At 35.5% G+C, this 20,917-nt stretch overlaps 3 protein-coding genes across 7 annotated transcripts in view; 2 read left to right on the top strand and 1 right to left on the bottom strand.

The window, feature by feature from the left end:
• Window positions 1-20,917, bottom strand: part of Fur2 (furin-like protease 2) — a 423,713-nt gene that overhangs the window by 397,290 nt on the left and 5,506 nt on the right. For 3 of the 4 annotated variants that reach the window (XM_018449534.1, XM_018449548.1, XM_018449557.1), the window contains exon 1: window positions 9,941-10,481. The gene's annotated coding sequence lies outside the window, so the exon portion shown is untranslated. Of the gene's footprint in view, window positions 1-9,940; window positions 10,482-20,917 lie in introns of those variants that run through there. The other variant, XM_018449540.1, reaches the window with a different exon arrangement.
• On the top strand, window positions 12,924-17,847 carry RpS17 (ribosomal protein S17). Of its 2 annotated transcripts, XM_018449581.1 has the most exons (4): window positions 12,924-12,967; window positions 13,856-13,937; window positions 16,576-16,727; window positions 17,518-17,847. In XM_018449581.1, exons 1-4 carry the CDS (start codon window positions 12,924-12,926, stop codon window positions 17,753-17,755), a joined length of 516 nt encoding a protein of 171 aa, XP_018305083.1. In that variant the 3' UTR covers window positions 17,756-17,847. The 2 variants fall into 2 exon arrangements, with proteins under 2 accessions (XP_018305083.1, XP_018305089.1); XM_018449587.1 differs by lacking the exons at window positions 12,924-12,967; window positions 13,856-13,937 and adding an exon at window positions 16,269-16,295 and having other exon boundaries at window positions 17,518-17,844.
• The window catches only part of LOC108723657 (ubiquitin carboxyl-terminal hydrolase 3), a 19,026-nt gene continuing 16,192 nt past the window's right edge, over window positions 18,084-20,917 (top strand). Inside the window, exons 1-2 of the mRNA XM_018449569.1 lie at window positions 18,084-18,271; window positions 19,877-20,132. Of these exons, the coding sequence (XP_018305071.1) occupies window positions 18,236-18,271; window positions 19,877-20,132 (292 nt within the window). The 5' untranslated portion in view covers window positions 18,084-18,235. The remainder of the gene's footprint in view (window positions 18,272-19,876; window positions 20,133-20,917) is intronic.

Genomic DNA, 20,917 nt, shown 5'->3' with positions numbered 1-20,917 from the left:
ATGTACACCGCAACATGCGTGCGTGTATACATGCGTGCGTCCCTTTCAGGGAAGAATCTTGCCATATGTGCATGTATGTCTGTCCACGTCACGAACAGAATTACCGATGATGCTGCAGGTTAGGTTAGGTGGAAAAAGGGGAAAAATTCTGCAGCACGTTAAATGATTTAATGAGGATTGTAATTAAACTCATATCCAATGAAGAGAATTTGTGGAATATATGTTATATTTATTACGTAATATTATATTTCACTCCAACTTTTCAAATTTATTCTCATGTAATGTGTGTTTCTAGTTCCTTTTATAATATATCTCGTTATCTTTCTCTCTCTCTCTCTCATTTGTTATAACATAACAAAATTAAAAACTGTAAATTATTATATATATTAATAATATAAGATTATTTTTTATTTTCCATTTTTTTACAAGAAACATTTTTTTTTTAATTATACACAGTATTATATTTTAATTATATTATATGCAGTATTATTGATTTATACTTTACGTGCTTGTGAAAATTTTGAATTTTTAAAATTACATTTCTGAAAGAATGTTTCTTTTTTGTTTCTTGATACTCTCGTAAAATAATTTCTGCTTTTAACAGTATTTCATTGGTATATACAAATATTTGTGTCTGAAATTAAACTCATATGTAAATTAAGAAAATAAATTGCACGAGCCAAATCTCAATTTAGTCATATTAAATGCGATATCAAACAAAATATTTTTAATTGATTAATTGAGATCTACATGCTTATGATAAATTGTTACATTTTAATTATTTCCATCAAACAATTGGATTATTTGTTCTTTAATATTTCACAAATTTATATTAAAACAATAATAAACACAAAAGAATTTATACATCGTTTAAATATATCACGGAAAAATCATAGGTTTATTTATCATAGAAGCTAACGCGACACGTTACTCATTTTGTTCGCTTCGTTCATATCCACATTGCAAAATTCCATTCACATTCCCGAAAAATAATTGCTTTTAATTTGTAGTTTCGTCGATAATAAATTGTTTCTTCTTTTCACGTGAAACATTGACCTGTTTTTCCTTTATCGGCTTTTTCTTTATACAGCGACTGTGATACACATACATTAAATAAAAAGAAATTTTTTTTGTTATTTTGTACTTGAACATAAGCCATTTACGCGATAAAAATGCAATCGATGCACTCATAATATTCCAATCCATTTTTATGCTTTCATCCTCGCTCGAAATCGAGACAAAGTGCACTTCAGAGCGTAAATATTGTGCCGCAAACGACATGCGTAACTGCGCGTAGAATCAGACGTGATCGCGGAAAAGTTGGGGGGAACGAGTTGGTTGTCCAGCGGAAAAAAATGGGAAAAATATTACGAATGCATTCATACGCGTGCGAGGCAAAACGTTTCCACGTAAAAGTGAATTTTGTCCGACATGAATTCGTATATATGCGCTTTTGGAAAAAAAGCTTTCGAAAACAGACGCCATCACCCCTCATCGGGGGAAATGTACCAGTGCGTGCGTAAAACATAAGACAATTAATTGCAACTAACCGTCATAGCGGATGACAGAGCGTGCCCGTGTTCCATATTCGGCAATAAATACGGTCGCCTGATACTAAACTTTATTTTTTTTTCTCGTGATGATAAAAATTCGTTCGCTGCTCTAACGACACATGAGAATCGCGACAGCCACAGTTTGCGCGAAACGAATACGAGACACGATGTATATAAATACAGGTATCACGATGACACAGCAATATCGGTCTTAAAAATTCTCTTTAAAAATAAAAATAATAGAAAATGTATTGATAACTCTGACAAATATTAAAATTCCGTAAAATTGAAATACTTAAAAATGTATAAAACGATGTATAATGCGGGCTTCCGCGGGTATTTTCTCTCTTACAGTTCAAGTATTCTCTCTGTATGTGAATTATGCAAATATACTTTGGATAAATGAACAGCTGGAAGCTTCTAATCATATATGAAAAAGTCGGTGGCCGCGTTCCGCGTGAATAGGATTTTACACCATTACACATGTATACTGCTATGTAAGTGTAACTACAAACTGATTTGAAAAACACGTTCTTTTTTTTCGTTCTTTTTTTCGTGTGATATTTCACGTGAAGCGGTTGATTATACGAGAGTTTTAGGCATCGCATGTTCGTTTAAAGTAGATCGATAGATACATGCACAAGTGTACATTAATATCCAGGTTTCGTGTGTACTCGTTTGTATATGCATTTTATATTTTTTATATTGCAACTTATTAACACGGAAATTTTTTTCTTTAATTTACTCAAGCTTTTTATGGAACGTTAAGAAAAGCTTCGTACTCACTTGATCATAATATATTTATAGAGCAAAATATTACTAAATTTTAAGAAAAAATTACGCTTTTTTTTACATCTTCTTATTGTATAAATAAAATTCAGAAAATCTGTTTTATTTATTCAATTAAATACTATAAAACAAGATATAAAAAAATAAAAGTAGCTTTGGTAGAGAAGGTGGTATTATGGCCAGTGTATATATTGTGGCCTCCTTTAATATCTCCGCTATTATATAGCGAATCTTAATGATTACTTATGGAATTAGTTCAGTAACTCGCCGTTGAAGCTAATATTACTAATACCCAATAACCAGTACTTATAGCGCATTTTTACTTTCAAGTATTTCGAAACGTTTCTGAGGTACACTTTAGCACTTAATTACACTTACTGCCTCATTTTTCTTAAACTTGAGCATATTATCACACGAATATATGTATTTTTGAGTATTTTATTTGCTATTTAACATTTTATTTGATTATATATATATTTTCAATTATACAAATTTAAACAATATCATGGCATTTGGTTAATGTGGATATTGATCTTCTATGGATATTGATTACTCATGACCTCTTTTTTGAGGTTTTCATATCAAAATAATTATTTGATAATCAATTCTAACTCTACTGTTAATTTGTAGTTTATATTACGTGTACTATTTTTAGTAGCCTCTATTTAACATTTTATTTGATTATATATATATTTTCAATTATACAAATTTAAACAATATCATGGCATTTGGTTAATGTGGATATTGATCTTCTATGGATATTGATTACTCATGACCTCTTTTTTGAGGTTTTCATATCAAAATAATTATTTGATAATCAATTCTAACTCTACTGTTAATTTGTAGTTTATATTACGTGTACTATTTTTAGTAGCCTACTGACATTTTTAGTACTGAGCAGCTTATATACAGAAGTTATATGAATGTATATATACCTACATTCATTTGAATACATTTTAAAATGCTTTTCTTTTTTGTTAATTTTGTAATCAAATACTGTTTTCTAGACAAAACTAATATTTTAAGGCTATTTTTATGAAAGGCCATATTACCGCCCATTTTTTTCTTAGAGTCATTGTGCAATGTCGCCACATTTTTATTAATAGTATCCTAAGTAATAAATATTTCGTAACTTAGAGTCCAGAATCGATTCAATAATATTTTAATGAATATAATTGTCAAGTTTTAAACTTAAATATTGATTATTAACAAAGTTATTGTGTAAAATGTAATTGGAGTGCCATAATATCATCTTTTCCTCTATAATAATAAACGATTTTAATTTAACAATCCAAATATTACTAAACAAGGGTCATACTTCGATGTTAATATTAAAGATCTATAATTTACGTTACGCATATTATAAATTTTCAGTACTGGTAATGTATGTTAGAACACGGCCTAAGATTTGTAGTAATATTTATATATTGTTAAAATTACTAAATGTTAAAACTAAATATTAGTTCTTCAATTTAATTTGTACAAGATTATCATTGTTGTTTCAGTTTGATTATGTATTATTCCAACATCTAATTTTGACCGTATTTCTCTCTTCTTTATACTTATAGTTGATTTATTATTATTAAAAGAATCAATTTATAAACAACTTAATAAATAAATAATAAAAGATATACGGTACTTCTGGTACGTGTTAATACCTATAGGTATATTGATAACTATTAAATATAAAATATAATTAGATTTAAAATTTTGGATAAAAATATAATATATACAATTCACTTGAAATTTTATATTGCATATTATTTTTTATATTATAATACACATATGTGTAGTTTATATATCCATTTATATATCTATATATAAGAAAAATATACAGATAATAAATAGATATTAAATATTATAATATATATAATAGATAAATATATAATATATATAATATATATGTAATATATATATAATATATGTATAATATATAATATAATATATATAAATATATAATATAGATATTAAAAATATACATTTTTAAATATACAGATATATTTTTATAAAAAAAAAGTAATCTATTATTATATATAAAAGATTACCGCCAATGTCAGTACATCACTATATTGCGTAACATACTGATTAATTTCTCTCACTTTCCGCATCGCTTTGATACTACTTTATGTCATTTTAATTTTGATAAATCACAGACGGAACGAACGAGTATTTATTCACATCAATTCAACTTCCACAAAAGTAATAGTCGTTTAACTCTGAGCCCTTAAATACCGACGTAATTACGTGCGAAAGTATAATTTTTCCACGCTCAAAAGCAACCAGCATCAAATGTTAATTAGAACGATCAATACGGCCAATCGTTCCAGAAAGTTAATGCTGAAGATATTTTTATTCGTTTTTACATTGATTTATCTTACGAAAAAGTACAGCAAAAAGGTTTTCCTAAATATTAACTTAGAAATGTTTATACACAGAAAAATAATTTAAAATATAAAAAACACTAAAAAGTATGAAACCATTATTTCTTAAACACTTAAAATTTCCATTAAAATTCAATATTTATAAAATCCATAAAAATTATCTCTCTTTGCTCATTTTTAGTAACTTATTCGTAACGTATTTCTTTTTGTCACGACGATTAAACCTTACTCTCTAAATCTCTGAATCAGTAGATAATCACTGATATTAATTCTAAATCTGTCACTGGTAATCAGTGAATGAAAGGCGGAATTCTTAACCTAGCTAACCTTGCTTTAGTGTATAAATTCAATGTATACGGTATTGGAAGATTGAAACTAGGGAGTTTTTGCAATACCGTGTATATAGATACGGTGAACGTTAAAGTTACATTACTTTAACTTTCATCGCATCTGCATGGATACATGGTATTGCAAAAACTCCCTAATGACGTGCAAATATCGGTATTTTAATTATATAGTTCAAACTTCCTTTCTTCTTCAGTTGAATTTCATTGATTATCAACACTGGATATTCAGTGATAATCCACTGATTCAGATTTAGAGAGTATATTATAAACAGAGAGAAAGAGAGAGAGAGAAACTTCAATTCATATTTCATAAAATTTTAGAAGCTATAAAAACTGAAAACCTTCTCAAGGTTATTCAACTATTGCATTAAAGGTAGAAGAGTGTTTACCATTTGCGATACTCACGCGTTAATTTTCCACCGAAGTTACAGTCCTTCTAGTACGGTAAAAAGGATAGAAAAAAGATAGTAGGAAAGGGAGTAGCGAGACCTGGTTGTGTCAAGATGGCAAGGACGGAATGTACATCACGGAGGAGTTGGATCGCGAGAGCATACTACACTGTGTGCCGTAATTACGCAATATTACGAGCGGCGTTACGACGGGGATGTTACGTTAACGTGGCTCGTGTTGTACGTGGTGTGCGCGCGCGAATTAAGAAGACGGAATTAAAGCGGTGCTGCAAATTCATTCGCCGACTGGTTTTACGGCGACGCGGACCGAAATAGAAAGGCTGCTCTTACACGATTCATAACTTGCAGCCATATCCGTGACAGAATACTAAAGTAACTCTCGTTATTCTTTCATACAAAAATTGTGTTCTCGAGAAAATGCAATGACGATGATATAATTAAAAACTGTTTGTTTTGAGAAAGAGAGAGCAACAAAACAAAAGAGCGATAAACGGATTCGTGAATTACGGATCATCTATAATTTTCATCTTAAATCGCGCGTTCAAATTTGAATCAATTGGTATTGTTAATTAATACCTTCTTTTACTTTATGACATAAATTGAAAGTCCCGCGAGACAGGAGCTCTCTCGCTAGAATAAAGCTTCTTGAATTAATGACGGAATTCTACGGTGAATTTTCTTGCGAAAATCGCGTGAAACGGGCTTAAAGGACACGAGGAAAGAAGGGCGCCGCGTTCGTCCGCCGACTCTTCTAATGCCCGCATATTTCGCGACACGTCGCGCGGAGAGACAGTGACTCGACTCGCGTTGCGCACGATATTTCTCGCGCGCGACGTTTCATGCATACGGCATCGATGACGATTTTTCAACGGGGCGACTTCGTCACTGCTCCGATAGATATTCTGGCATTTTGCACGTTTATCGTAAAAGATAAAATAGAATAACTGAAATATTTAACTACTCGGAAGGAACAAATTTGCACAAGTATCTAAAAAATTTAGGTAGATTATACAGATTCGAAAATAATTTTATTAAACCATCCAAATAATTATGTATAGAAAATTTAAGCATGATGAGCGATGCTGCAACAAGTTTTGACATTCAAGTAACTAATTTGAACGTTCTAAAAAAAATTCTAGTTGAAAATAAACGACCCAGAAACTGTTGATTATATCAATCAGATTATCTCAATTAGAATTATAATAGATCCAACCAGAAAATTCTGATTTATTCATTTTCAATTGAAATTCCAATTTATGCAACCAGACTTTTTTTTCAGTGTACATTATTTGTGATAATCCAATAAATTATTTTCAAGTCTGTATCTAGCTATTCTAGATACTTCAGAAATGTTCTTTCCGTGTAGAATGATGTAGACAATTTTTATCATAGAACTCATTGTTTCACGATTTAAAAGCCATGAGTATTCGTTAAATAAATATCAATACAGTTTTAGGCTACTTAACAATTGACTTTTTCTGTAAGAGTTTGATATCAAGAATATTCAATATACTGAAGATTCTGTAATCGATATAGTCATAAAAAATGCATAGTATACTTTCAATTTATGGTATATGTATATTAAGGTTACGCTCATCGCGGTCGAATCTTAATTTATGTACATAATTATGCGTATATAATTGCACGCGAGGAAAACTATGCGAAGCGCGTAATAAATGATTCTTCCAATTCAATTACTAACACGCGAAAAACAAGAAAATTAATTTGGTATTGTAGCGTAAAATTAAAAAAGTCAACAATGTAGCAATAAATCCTGATTTTATAAGATAATTATCATAGCAAAACGAAAAAAGTGTACTTAAAAGTAAAACTTTATATAAATAGTACGAATACATGGAAAGAATTTTACTGAAGTATTTAAAAAAAAGGTTACGTTGTTAAGTTTTAAATTTGGATTGTTTTTTTCGATCAAAATGAAAATTCCAAAATGTACAAGTTATGTATGATATTAAAGGATCACTTAAATGGAATCAAGTAATGTATCGCTTATCACGAGGAAACATCGGAAGTGTGGAAGAAACAATCGTTATCAAAAACAATCAATCTAAAAGTTGTTGACTAAGATCAAGATGTCAGGAATTAAGCAACAAAATTGTATTATTATGTTCATTATTCAGAGTTAGAATTCGAAACCAAACGATTATTTTGTATCAGACTCTTCGCCGTTTATCAAAAATCTCCTTCAAATTACGTTTAAATAACAATATAGTTCTTATTGTTTAAATTTTATCTTGATGTTTTACTAAACAACTTTTTATTAATAAATATAATAATATCAGATTTATTTTTACACGATGTTTCCCCATGATAAGCGATACATCACTCGACTGCTACTTAAGCAGCCCTTTAACCCTTTGAGAAGCTTTCTAACAAAGTAAGTTATGAAAGATGTTTTCTAAGAGTTTTCGGTCGCTGAATTCAATTTAGCCTCAGAATTCTAAAATTCAAAAGAGAGTACAACTTTTTTCGCGATCGTTCAGGAATCGTTTTATTTTTACATCTTTTTACATATTTTTCTTCATGGAAACCGAAAATTATCATAATAATGACGCTACTCCAAAAAAAATTGTGAAATAAAGTTAATAAAATCCTTATTCACATTGTTATGAAATCGCTGTCAGTTATATGCTTGAATCATTTAAAAATTAATTTAGAGTTAGATTAACAACTCTGAATTAATTTTTAAAATATTTTTTGGACTAAGGATTACATGAACAAACAATACTGAGCTCTTAGAATTAAGCTTAAAGACCTGATATGAAAGATTAGTTAGAAAATTTGTACATATATGTACATACGAAATTGATATAATAGTGTGTAGTGATGTGTCAATGACACATAAATCGTATATATGTAAATCCTATACTGAATCAGTAAAACAGACGACTTTAAAGCCGGCGGCACACAACGCTTGTTTTCTTACTGAATTGCTAGTTGGATTAGATTCTTGCCATCGTACTGGCTGCGATGCTGGCACTGTCAGCATCAATACGGTGAAAAGATTCTAATCCAACTAGCAATCCAACAGGAAAACAAGCATCGTGCGCCGCCAGCTTAAGATCCCCTTAATTGAAAGTCGAAATTTCACCGCGTTCTTAAAAGCGTGATTCAATCGACGGCGGTCAAGGCCGACCTCAATCTTCGACGAAAGCGAGAAAGAGATGGAGGACGTATACGACCCGCGACCTTTCGACGGAGAAATTTCGAATAAGCGCGTACATGAATGCCAACGGTTAAAAACACCGTTCGCTTCGAGTCTTACGACGGGCGAGTCTTACGGCACGAACTCTCGGCAAGAAATCGGCGAAGGACGAACGCGCGTAGAGGAGAAAGTCCTCGACGGACTTAACCGAGCTGGGGGCACGCTGGATGTCAGCTGATGGAGACGAAGGCCGCTGAAGGCAGATGAAACGCTGACAGACTGTAATCTAACGTAATAAGAGTAACACTGTGAAGTGCGACGAGAAACCTATCTTCCTCCGCCCCACATTTTCACTCTTTGTAATTAAAACGCGACGAAAGGTATATCGAAAATTAAAAAGAAAAGACATTTCCCAGAGAGTATGAAAGTGTAACTGATAAATCACGAGTGCAATTTTTCCGCTGCGCGAGATTAGAAATATCATTTGAATGATAGAAGCGACGTCTCAAAATTAACGACTTTTCAGTAGAACATTTTTTTAATTCTTAATTGGAAGAATATTTTAATTATTAAGATAGTAGATATACAATTTTTATAAGATTCTATAAATTTTTATAAATGTCACTTTCCTTTCATATTATACTTTCAATTATAAAAAGACATTATATATAGGGCATTTTTATGGAGTAAACATTTTTAATTTATTTGCTTGATGGAAGTGTCACACCTCCGATAAAATTTACATCATACTAGGATCGCTGTATTCGAATTTTAAAAACTTAATCATTAGTTAATTATATATACGATATATTTTAATGTATCGTATTATAATGAATTTTTAACATTGAAACACTGCGACCTTAGAGTGATATAAACTTCGGAATTGTGACACTTTTCCATGCAAGCAAATGAGCTACAAATGTATCGTGTCTTATAAAAATATATTAATCTTTACGGCCAATTTCCTTTTATTATTTCGAAAATACCAACTTTTTACTTGAGTCACTTTTCTATCGATGCGGCACTACGTATAATACACGGAAAATGGGAACTGACCTTGGAATTAGAATCGAGTTCCGGATCGAGCACATGGCAGCGCTCTAAGTTAATAACGGCAATGATATTAATGATATTGAACGCGGTCGAGAGGCGGAAGAACGGAGTGAAGTCACTGCGAATGACGCGGGACGGATTATCGGGCCAACGGACGGCGGCTAACGTCGCGTCAAAGGTGACGTCCGGTGACCCCGTTGTGCATCGCGCGATTTATACACGCAGAGAACTTAAAAAAACTTACCCGATGTGACGAACGCTCGCTTCTACGTAATCGATGACAGGTTTCCGAAGGAGAGGGAAGAACGAGTTTGCTGCCAGAAGTCACCACCGAATCGACACAACACACGCACGGAAAAAAAGTCGCGGGCGGTTTCTATTATCTCTTAGCAATGAACCATGGCATGTTCCTCCGGCACGATGGACGGCAGACTTCCCTTTTGACGTCGGAAAGGCGGATCTGATTGCCGTCGTGCGCGTTGAGAACGACCGAGGAGAACGACGTGATCGGATGCACTCGCGCAATTATTCGTCCGAACGAAAGAAAGAAAGGCGGAGAATAAATGAAAGAGAGAGAGAGAGGGAGAGGAGAAAAAGACGCGGCCAAATTTCCTGCCCCGACAACAATCACCCGATCGCGAGCGCGTCCCGTACCGCCGCAGCTGGATGTAGCACACCGAACGTAGAACCGCGCACTGACTGCTCTCACCGTTCACCAAGGCGATAAACAAACTCGCCGCCTACCGCCGCTCGCCCTTCCCGCGACACGACTACGCTCACGCACTCCATCTCACTCGCGCTCCGCGTCTCTCGCTCCCACTCCGCCCGCTCTCGCGCGCCCCCACTCGCAGCCAACGTCACACCGAGGCGCGCGCACTCGATCGTCTCCCCTCTCGCCGTCCCTGCCTATACAGAGTGACCCAACATTCGCAACTCATAGGGCGCGTTCAAGCAGACGCTATTAGCGCTATTTGTATCATTCTACCCTTGTTTTATGTCTAATGAACGGTGAAAATATAATAACACAAAAAGCGCTAATAGAGTCTCTTCAAACGCACTCAAAATATTTTCTAAAAATTAATAAGTAAAAGACGATCGAAGACGCCCGTATGGAATATATTTAAATTCCGGCTAAGGTTTATTTATATTATACTATATTTTCGCAATAAGTTCTTTACAAGTTTTAAGATGCCTTTAATTAAATGTGGGGGGATTGTTAACATTTTAGATTGATTGCGTTGAAAGTCTAAAAATACACTCTCTCTCTCTCTCTCTCTCTGAGAGAAAAGCGATTTATTTAAAATATATACTTTTTAGTCTCTAACATCTAATTGACTGTAATTGGCTCTTCTCATATTTAGTTTAAGTAAAGAAGTTATTTGTAAATTTTTATTTTAAGCAGTAATTTTTGAGATGATAAGACTTCAAATATGATCAATTATGACTGTGCTTAGACCGTTACATATCCATGAATCACTCGTACTTGTGGTAGAATTAGTGAGCGTTGATGAGCATGCACTTCAACTCGTTCATTAATATTCACGGCAGACCTAAACGTAGTAATTAGCTGTATTTAAACCCTTATATCTCAAAAACTATAGTTTTTGATATTGTTTAAAATAGAAATTTATAGATAACTCTTTTTACTTAATTTTTCGAAAACTTTCTTGCTCTAGTATTTTGAATCGCGAATTTTGAGACGCCTTTATACTGTATAGATCTGTGATTGACATTGCTTAAAATCCCCAAAAATTGTTGTACTTAAAATAAGATACATATTTGGGCGTTGAAAAGAGAGAAAGCAAAGCTATTGAATGCAAAAACGTGCAAGCAACGCGAATAAACCTTTTGTTTTCAATACACAAACACAGTTTTTACTGCCAACGTTTTTTTTCCCCCACCTATGCGCGCTTCGCTCATCGAATTCGAAGAATTCTAACTGCTACCGAATTCGAGGAATTGTTTTGATCACTCCGTAACGTCTAAAGAGGCGCGCTAGCGTTCGTCTCTACGTGTATTATTTTATCGTTCATGATCGAATGAACATATGCGTGTCAGAATACAGAGCAGGTACGGTATTTTCAAGACGATATTTCGCACGCCGCGAATCCTGCATCCCGGAGTATATACGTACATGTTTTTTCCCGTTCGCGACATCTTTCAAAGATGAAGTTCAAACAACAAATCGAACGAAGAATAATCGAACGTTTAATATTTTATCCGTCAAGTCCAACTCAAGTTTTCGATCGTTCTATCTATATTTTATACCGCCAGATGTCGGAAATCATGCATTAAATCGATAATGCAATATTTCTCAGATTAACTTTGTTCTAAAAAATATCTTGATATAAAATAGATCTATCCATTTTTTATTAAAAATTAATATTTTACAAACTTTTCTAAATAATTAAAATATTTTTTTATTCAATTTTATTCCAAATTAATGTAAAAAGTTTAAAAAAAACTTCGGTTTTGCTTTCAATTGTAATTATAAATATATAGTCAGAATCTATTTTTACAAAAATTTATTTAATGCGATATCGAGGAATCTAAATTCGCATCAGACGATAAAGCGAACTTTACCTACAATTAAAATTCAAACGCTTCGTCGGTAATATCGTAATAGTGGACATGTATCGCTCATTTGCATTTTTACAACGATACACCTAACTAAAAAAAATTTGATTTTTTAATTGCTTGCAAAAAATAGAAACATAAAAGAAAAAGAAAAAATACACTTTAAAAGAACATATTTTTATTCCTCTATAATCTTTTGATTCTTTACAATACAGTTATTTCAAAATTGCATTCGTAATTTTGAAATTAAAATTACAAATTTTATACTATTCAATTTAATATGAGAGAGAGAGAAATTAGAAATTCTATAGAATTTAATTTAATTACGAATCGCGTCGATTTCCATAGCCGTTGATTCAAATATTTTAGTTTAATTTCTGAGAAATCTTTCATCAAAATTTTAATAATTCAAAACATTCAAACATTTTCCAGCGATATATCAAAACAAGTTAACTGTACATCAAACATATGAAATTTAATTTAATATTAATTTAATAATTGGTATAATCGTGAGGTATATTCGATAGCACGGCAATATAAAATATGCAAAAATAAAAGGAGGAATAAAATTGTAAAATACCTGACGAAAATCTCAATCGTACTGTCGATATCCGACTAGAAAATAACGGAGTAGCGAGGATTTCGGAGCCATGTTTGCGGACGCGAATCACCATCGCGACGAAACACGAGTACAATGAAGGCACTAGATATGTAGGTATTCCTATCCGCCACTTCTAATTGATTGTCATAGGCCGGTATTCATAGTCAGATCTTATATTTAAGACCATCTTAAGTTCCTTGAGGTGTCATGAACCATTCAGAAAGCCGCATTAGCGTCTTAAGACATTACTTAAGACGGTCTTGAAATAAGAACCGACTATGAATACCGGTCATAGTACGATTAGTGACAAAGGTAATTAAGAAGAGCCTGCTCACCTCAAATTTTGATAAAAATACACTGAATTGATGCATTTTCGCGTAAAAATAAAGATTTGACAAGAAAGAGGTGTCGCTCTGCTCCGCAAACAGAGATATTAATCCTTAAAGTGGACGACTATTCGGATTGGTAAATATTTATTTATGTTTATCATAAATATTACATAAAATATTCTATATTTTAATAATATTTTGAATAAAGCTTTATATAAAATATATATGAAATATATCTATATAACATTTCAAAAAATAAATATTAATAAATATTTATCATAAATATTCTGTACTGTCTGTGGGACAGTGGTTCACTATGCCTTAAAAATATAAATTCTCTGCTAAAGTAGTGAATTTGTATTTTAAAAGCAGTAAGTTTGTGTTTTTAACGTAGTGAATCACTGCCGTGACAGATTTTCTAACCCGAATAGTCGTCCACTTTAAGGATTAATATCTCGGTTCGCAAGACAGAGTGACATTTTTTTCTTGTCAAATCTTTATTTTTATGCGAAAACGCATCGATTCAGTGTATTTTTATCAAAATTTGGGCTCTTCTTAACACATACCTTTATCACTAATCATACTGTAATCTATCAATCAAATGGAATCAAGATAGTGGATGAGAATATCTACGTATATAGTGCATTAGTACAACAATATGCAATTATACGCGACACTTCACGTTACGACGAACATCCGATACTACCCGAAACAATTGCGATGTTTTCACGATCGTGAGACTGTGTGAAACGATGACAATTCTACTGTAAAATACGAAACGATTCTCGGAAACAATTTCTCCGTCGCGATGCGATTCCGTAACTGTCGTGAGCGCGAACGCGCGATTCAAAATCTCGTAAAAGCAGTGTTGCCATCCGCGAAATATTGAAATAACGAGCCAATCTTGGCTGCGTTCCGTTTCACGCATGACGCGCATGATACATCATTTATCCTTGTTAGGGGCTACGCAGAATAAAAGGAACAGGGAACAGAAAACAGAAAATCAGAATTTCAACCTATCAGAAATCATATATTGTGGAATACACAGTTTCTGATAGGTTGAAATTCTTATTCTCTGTTCTCTGTTCTTTTTATTCTGCGCAGCCCCTTACTCACCAAATGTTAAACAAGGATAAATGATGCACATCATACGTGAGGCTGCCTTCCTATGGAGAAAGAAACCACGAAACGAAATATTGACAGAAAAGAGATAGGATGAGGATAACTCTCATCCTATCTCTTTTCTATCAATATTAATTCGTTCCGTTGTTTCTTAATTCTCCATTGGAAGGCAGCCTGAAATGCAGCCTTAGGTCTGTTCGCGTTGCGTGCACTTTTTGCACTCAGCATCTTCGCTTTCTTTCTTTTCAATATCCAAATATCTATCTCGCTTTAAATTCAAAAATTTTGAGGATTTCAAGTAACACGATAGACCTCACGTCGCGATAATGAATTTATTCGTTTGAGTTGAGCTTCCTACGTTTAATATAGGATTAAATCTATAGTTTTAAAGGATCGGGAAAAAACCCAATTTTTCCGCGGATTTTTTCGGTTTTATTTCCTAAAGGTAGAAAAATTCATTTTGGAAAAATTCACGGGTGCTCGTAAAACCTACCACGTTTGCTTCTCGGTTCTTTCCATAAAAAAAAATTGGGTATAGGATACACAGCGGGATAAGTTAACAGAAATTTTTAAATTGTATAAAAGATTGAGGTCGCATATAATGTATATTCAATAAAATATACAAAACATTTATAATGTATTCAATAAAACATACCCTATTGCACCATTAATGTAAGAATTAAAAATATAGAGTCCAAACATCATGTTTATATGATAATAGTAGGTCTAGAAAATAATTTGGGTTTAAACTGAATTCGTAACAAAATATTTGAAAAAAAAAAACTACAAAGAGACACTTCAGGAGTTCATTGGACCGGAGTGTGACAAACTAGAATTAAAAATCTGTCTACTTAAGGTTTGCCATGTACTAAAGGAAGGTTAGATTAGGTTTTACTATAAAAATAGAAGGATAACTAAAAAATTTTAATAAAATAACGCTACATAATTTCATAGATCGCATTAATTTTATAAAGGAATTTATAAGTTACTTATTATGTCTTTTACATAACAAAAACAGCAATTTTTCCAAAAAAACCAATTTTTCGGAAAAAAACCGAAATTTTTCCGGTTTTTTCCAGCAATTTGAAGAAAGCGACTTTTTTAAAACTATAATTAAATCGTCATGTTCATGATACTAGAAATTGATCTGAGATATCCAATGAAAAAAGAATTGACCAATCGCATTGGTCATGTGATTAAATTGTTCAAATGTGATTCGTAAATTCTTTTAGTATCCGAGTTTAAGTCCTGAAACGCAATACGTATAATAAGAGCCAGCCTCATCAACTCCGATTAACTTGGCCGATTTTTCAGTATTGCTGCTAAAACTAAAATTTAATGAAAACATAATTTTCTGGTAGCTGTAAAGAATTATATATGGCATTAAGATAATTAAAATAATTAATTTTATGTACTTTGATATCATACTCATGCAATAGCAATCCAAAGATAAGTAACCACTAAATCATATCACGATTGTTTTTAGGTAGAAACAAAATTTAGAATATTTTTTTAATATCATAACAGATCGATTTATTACATTGATTAATTGAGTAATAATTCGTTTAATATACAAAAATTTTTTTGTTTTTAATATCAAAAATAATTAAAATATATTAAAAATGTGAATTTTTGTGAGAAATTAAATATTTTTATATTAGTATGAAATACATATAAAGTAATAAATAAGAACGTTTCAATATCTTCAATTTATTATACATATTTGCTCTTTACAATTCATAATTATTTCAATATTTCGTAGGCATACACATGATAATATTTCCAGGAAAACCATATTTCCTTCATTAACAGTCGTACTTGCAGGTTTCTCGGTTACCTTTACAACGTTTGTACAAATTTGTTCGTAATTTCGCCGCTTGTCGTCGCCAGCATCGCGCAGGCCGTCATCGATTCTCCTGTCTTTCTTTCTCGTTTCATTTCGCCCCTTTTCCGGTATCCGAATCAACATGGTGCGTATGATTTGATGTGTTTTAATTTTAATCCGCGAAAATTTGTAACGATCCGCGAGTAATCGCCAGTGATTTATACCCGTCCGTTTCATATATTCTTTATTTAACCCTACAGTGCAAATATTAATCGGCTAAGAGCCGTTGTGATAACGCGCGAATCCTTGCTACTTTAGATTTAGGTTATGTTCGAAATTTGGCAGTGGAGCTATAATTGTTCACAATAAAATATATATATTCTACGTCGGATTGTTGATTCATATTGCTTCTAAACGATTTGCAGAGTCGTGTCCGAACGAAGACGGTCAAAAAGGCCGCAAAGCTTATTATCGAGAAGTATTATCCACGTCTCACTTTGGATTTTCACACGAATAAAAGAATATGCGAGGAAATCGCTATTATCCCTAGCAAATCCTTGCGCAATAAGATTGCTGGGTAAGTATATAGCATATTAATTTAAAGGAATCTTCATTTCGCAAACTCATTTTATCAACTAACCAACAATTTAGTTTGTTACATTCATTTTCGTAAATGACTGGAAACATTTACTAATATTCAGATTTATTTAATACTAAATTAAAGCACAATAATTATTTGATTATGATTGAAGTCGTGCTATAAAAATACAAGGCATTTTCCAGCAAGGACACAATGTAACAGTAAATGATTTTTACTCTTATTTAAGATGACATCTTTGTTTACATTGGCAAAAAAGGATGTAACAATTCACTGTATTAGGTCAATATTACATGCATCTGTTTCATACGATGAATTTTTCAAACGTGTTAATTGGTCGCAAGTCAGAGAGAATCTCAGACCTCTTTGTCGTAGCCAATCAACAGTCTTGAAAAATGTGTCTTACGACAAAAAACAGACGCATGTAATATTGACCTTACATTGTACCTTGCTGGAAAACATTGATAACTATTACAATTTCAACAAAATTTATTGTAACGTTTATACCATTGAATACTTTTAAAACTTTATATTTGTATCAAGAATCAAAACATTTGCGATTGTATGTTTATTTGTATCTTGCAAATTTTATATAACATGAACGTATGTATAATTTCAGCTAATAACTGCTATAACTCTTATGGACAATTAAATTTACTTTATTGATTTATTCTTAGAGCCGACAATTACTGTTATTTATTTAATTTGTATCTTTACGTTGCTCATGTGAATTTCAATATGATTATAACGATTGTATTGTAATCATTAGATTTGTCACTCACCTGATGAAGAGGCTTAGGCACAGTCAGGTACGTGGTATCTCCATCAAGCTGCAAGAAGAAGAGAGGGAACGCAGAGACAACTATGTTCCTGAGGTCTCCGCTTTGGAGCACGACATCATCGAGGTCGATCCAGAAACCAAGGAGATGTTGAAGATGCTTGAGTTCAACAACATCACTGGACTCCAACTCACCCAGCCTGTACCACAATTTAGCAGACGTTCTTAAATATCCCTCCTTCACATTATTAAGAAAAATGGTTGGTCTTGCACTTTTCAAATAAAATTGCAAACTAACACTCACGATACGCGTGCTACTTATTATCCGTGTCAAAGCATTTAGCTTTTCGTAAACCTTGATCATTAACGAGTCCCAATATTGATTAATTAATAACCTTAATCATATGCTCCATGTCCTTGAAAAATATTTATCCAAAACTGAATATATAATTACAATTTAATTTATATTATATAGTTTTAATTTAAAAGAAAATTATCTTTATTGATTGAATGTGTCCTCAGTGATACGCCAGATATTGGAAAACATCAGAAACGATACGATTTATAAATGCATCGAGAGAGAGAAAAAAGAAAAGGCAATAGAGGCAGCAGAGCGCGTGCGCTCAGTCGGCCATTTTATCACACTAGGAACAACTAGAAACGCATGCAATGATCGTCCGTTCACGCTGCAAGTCCAAGAACGTTTCGGATGAAAATGCCCGTCCTCATCCACCGCGATCGCTGTGTGAGGCATAAATCGTCGTACAATCTCCCCTGGTGATCCTACAATCCGTAGATCTCCGCGCGCACACACACAGACGTACGGATAATCTCATTGCGGCACATGTGCGCCAATGTCAGGACCATCGCCGTCGGTCGCCTCGCGTCAATTTATATTCGCGCCGAGTGTTTTTGCTAACACTCGCGTCGTCGCAGCTCCACGACGGTATCGACCGCGTTTAACCGCTCCGAGCTGCCGGAATCGTTGCCGTTTTAGCAAACTGGTTCTCCCAGCTCGCGATATCGCTCACGACGACGAGCGCGAAGACGCACCGTGGAGAGGGATAAGAGGGTTACGACTACATCCCTGGCGCGTTGCATCGGCATAGGCCAGGTGCAGCTCGAACGTTTCCCGGCACCCAAGCCGAGCCTTGTGTGACGCGGAGAATTCTCTCGTTTCTTTCTCTCGGTAATCTGGTTCTCGAACAATGCGCTCTACGCGCAGGAGAGGGGGACGATGCATTTGTAGCATTAACGCGAAATCGAGTTCTCGGCAAACGGTCCGCTATCGAGAGGGGCTCCGTTTTACATTATGCGGCGCATTCAGCGGAAAGGACATCCGCCGTAATTCGCATAATACATAAGAGCCAACGCGGTGAATTCTAAACCCCGTGTCTCCCGTACCGCTCGTCCGGGATGCGCAGCGATTTCACGGGATCGATTGCGATATCAGCGGGGGTCACGGTGGTGGCGTCTCGCGGTATATAAATTCAACGAGACGCTCGATAAATTCGCGTTCGCGACGGAAAGCATTCCGCACCCTCGGGCGAAAGTCCGGCCCTGGTCGGGCCGCGAGGCTGCGCGCGACCCTAGCCGTAGCGCGATCCAAGGCTAGGAGAGACCTAGCGCAACCTCGTTGGCGAGGAGAGAAAGAAAGAGAGAGAGAAAGGGCGTGGGAAAGAGAAAGCGCTAGAAGGAACGGCGACGAGAACGTCGGGGAGCGCTTCGCGGGACCTGATTGTTGGGGGACAGGAGGAGAGCCCGTAGACGAACGACTGGCGAGAGGAGTCAGTCGACTATTAGTGGTCTGTGACTCTAGAGGTGGGCCGACCACCGGCAGAACCGAGCTCTACGCAGCTCGGTCGCGCTCGGTCGGCAGTCGGGGCCAGTCGGCCGCACTCCTCCGCCGTTCTCTTCGCGCTCGTTCGCTCGCTCATTTCATCCGCTCGCTCGCTCGCTCACTCGTCCCCGACCATCGTCCGCTCGGTCCGCTCGCTCTCGGAATTGCGCGCCGCCTCCTCCATCAGTAAGTCGTACGCTGCGCAACGGGAGCGACGGTCGTTGTCACGCATACCATCCTCCGCGCTCCTCGTAAAACCTCTTGTTTTTTTTTTTATTTTTTATTTCTTTCATTAAAGGCGACGTAACAGTGTCCTTCGCTACCACCGCGCTATGTGACGGATATCACGGGGCACCACGGTGTGTACCCCGCCTTCCACCACGTACCGTTGTCTACCCGGACTCTACCCCACCGGTGTACTCCCCTCGCCCTTTTTACCGAGACCTACCCCACCTTCCTCCTCTATCTCCTCTCCCGTTGCCCCCTCTCGTCCCTGCCCTTCCCCCCTAGCCGATCCTCGTCCACCGCCCCGTTGTGGAAAAAGAGAAAGACGGACTGTCTCGTGAACGCTCGTACGACGACGACGACAACGACGACCACGACGACGACGGAAACGACAACGACGAGGTGGCCACGGGTGCCTCGTGGAAAAGCGTGCCTGGAGAAAACATGGAGTGTCCGCACCTTGGTCAGAGCGTGCGATTTGGCGATGACAACGTAGATGGATCGGGCTATGCTGTGAAGGATCTGCCGTTCGTCTGCGCAGGTAGGGACTCGTACAAAGCCCCGAGAAGTGCCTTCTATTCCACGCCAGTTCGAGCGCGAGACGGGGAGAGAGAGAGAGAGAGAAAACGTTAGAATGATAGAGATGGATGAATGGTTTGGATGGATGGATAAGGGGAGCCGGCTCGTCTCTCCCAAGTCTCTCCTCCGCTTATTGCAATTCTCCTTCCCCTTTCTTTCCATGGCTCGACCCTGTCTCTCTGCTCCGTTTTGCTCTCCTCTTCTCGCGAATCCACACAACCGATCGGACACGCACACACACACACACAGACGATTCTCGCAAGCTGACTCTTTCTCTCTTGCTCGTTTTTACCAATGTAGATTAACTTTAATTTCAATTCAACTTACTCTTTCGAATTCTTAGAACTAGAAAAAGATGAAGAATTAGTTGAACCAAGATTAAAATTAAACTACATCGGTAGAAACAGGCATATCTCTCTCTCTCTCTCTCTCTCCTCCGTCTCCCTTTCTCCGTCTCTCCCGTACACAAACACATTCTCCTATGCCACGTTCCTCGCCCGTGTTTCCGTCTCTCTCATGACCCAGGCCCCGGCCGTTCCTCTTGCGGCCTTGAGCCGTCGTAGCCGAGACGAGACGAAGCGGATCGACCGCTGTGATTTTCCCTCGGGAAAAGCGTCGATGCGTCACTCTCCGTGCAATTGGATTTTCGCGACGGCCGCTTATCGTCGGCTCTCTTTCGGATTCTCTCAGTTTGACGCACGAAGCAACGAGCAAAGTATAGCGAATCGAACTCGTCGCTTGGCTGTG

The sequence above is a fragment of the Mycetomoellerius zeteki genome, unplaced genomic scaffold (assembly GCF_001594055.1).
Source record: "Mycetomoellerius zeteki isolate Tzet28-1 unplaced genomic scaffold, Tzet1.0 scaffold106, whole genome shotgun sequence".
Lineage (NCBI taxonomy): Eukaryota > Metazoa > Arthropoda > Insecta > Hymenoptera > Formicidae > Mycetomoellerius > Mycetomoellerius zeteki.
Note: the sequence above shows the minus strand (reverse complement) of the source record. Positions and strands in the feature narration are given on the sequence as shown.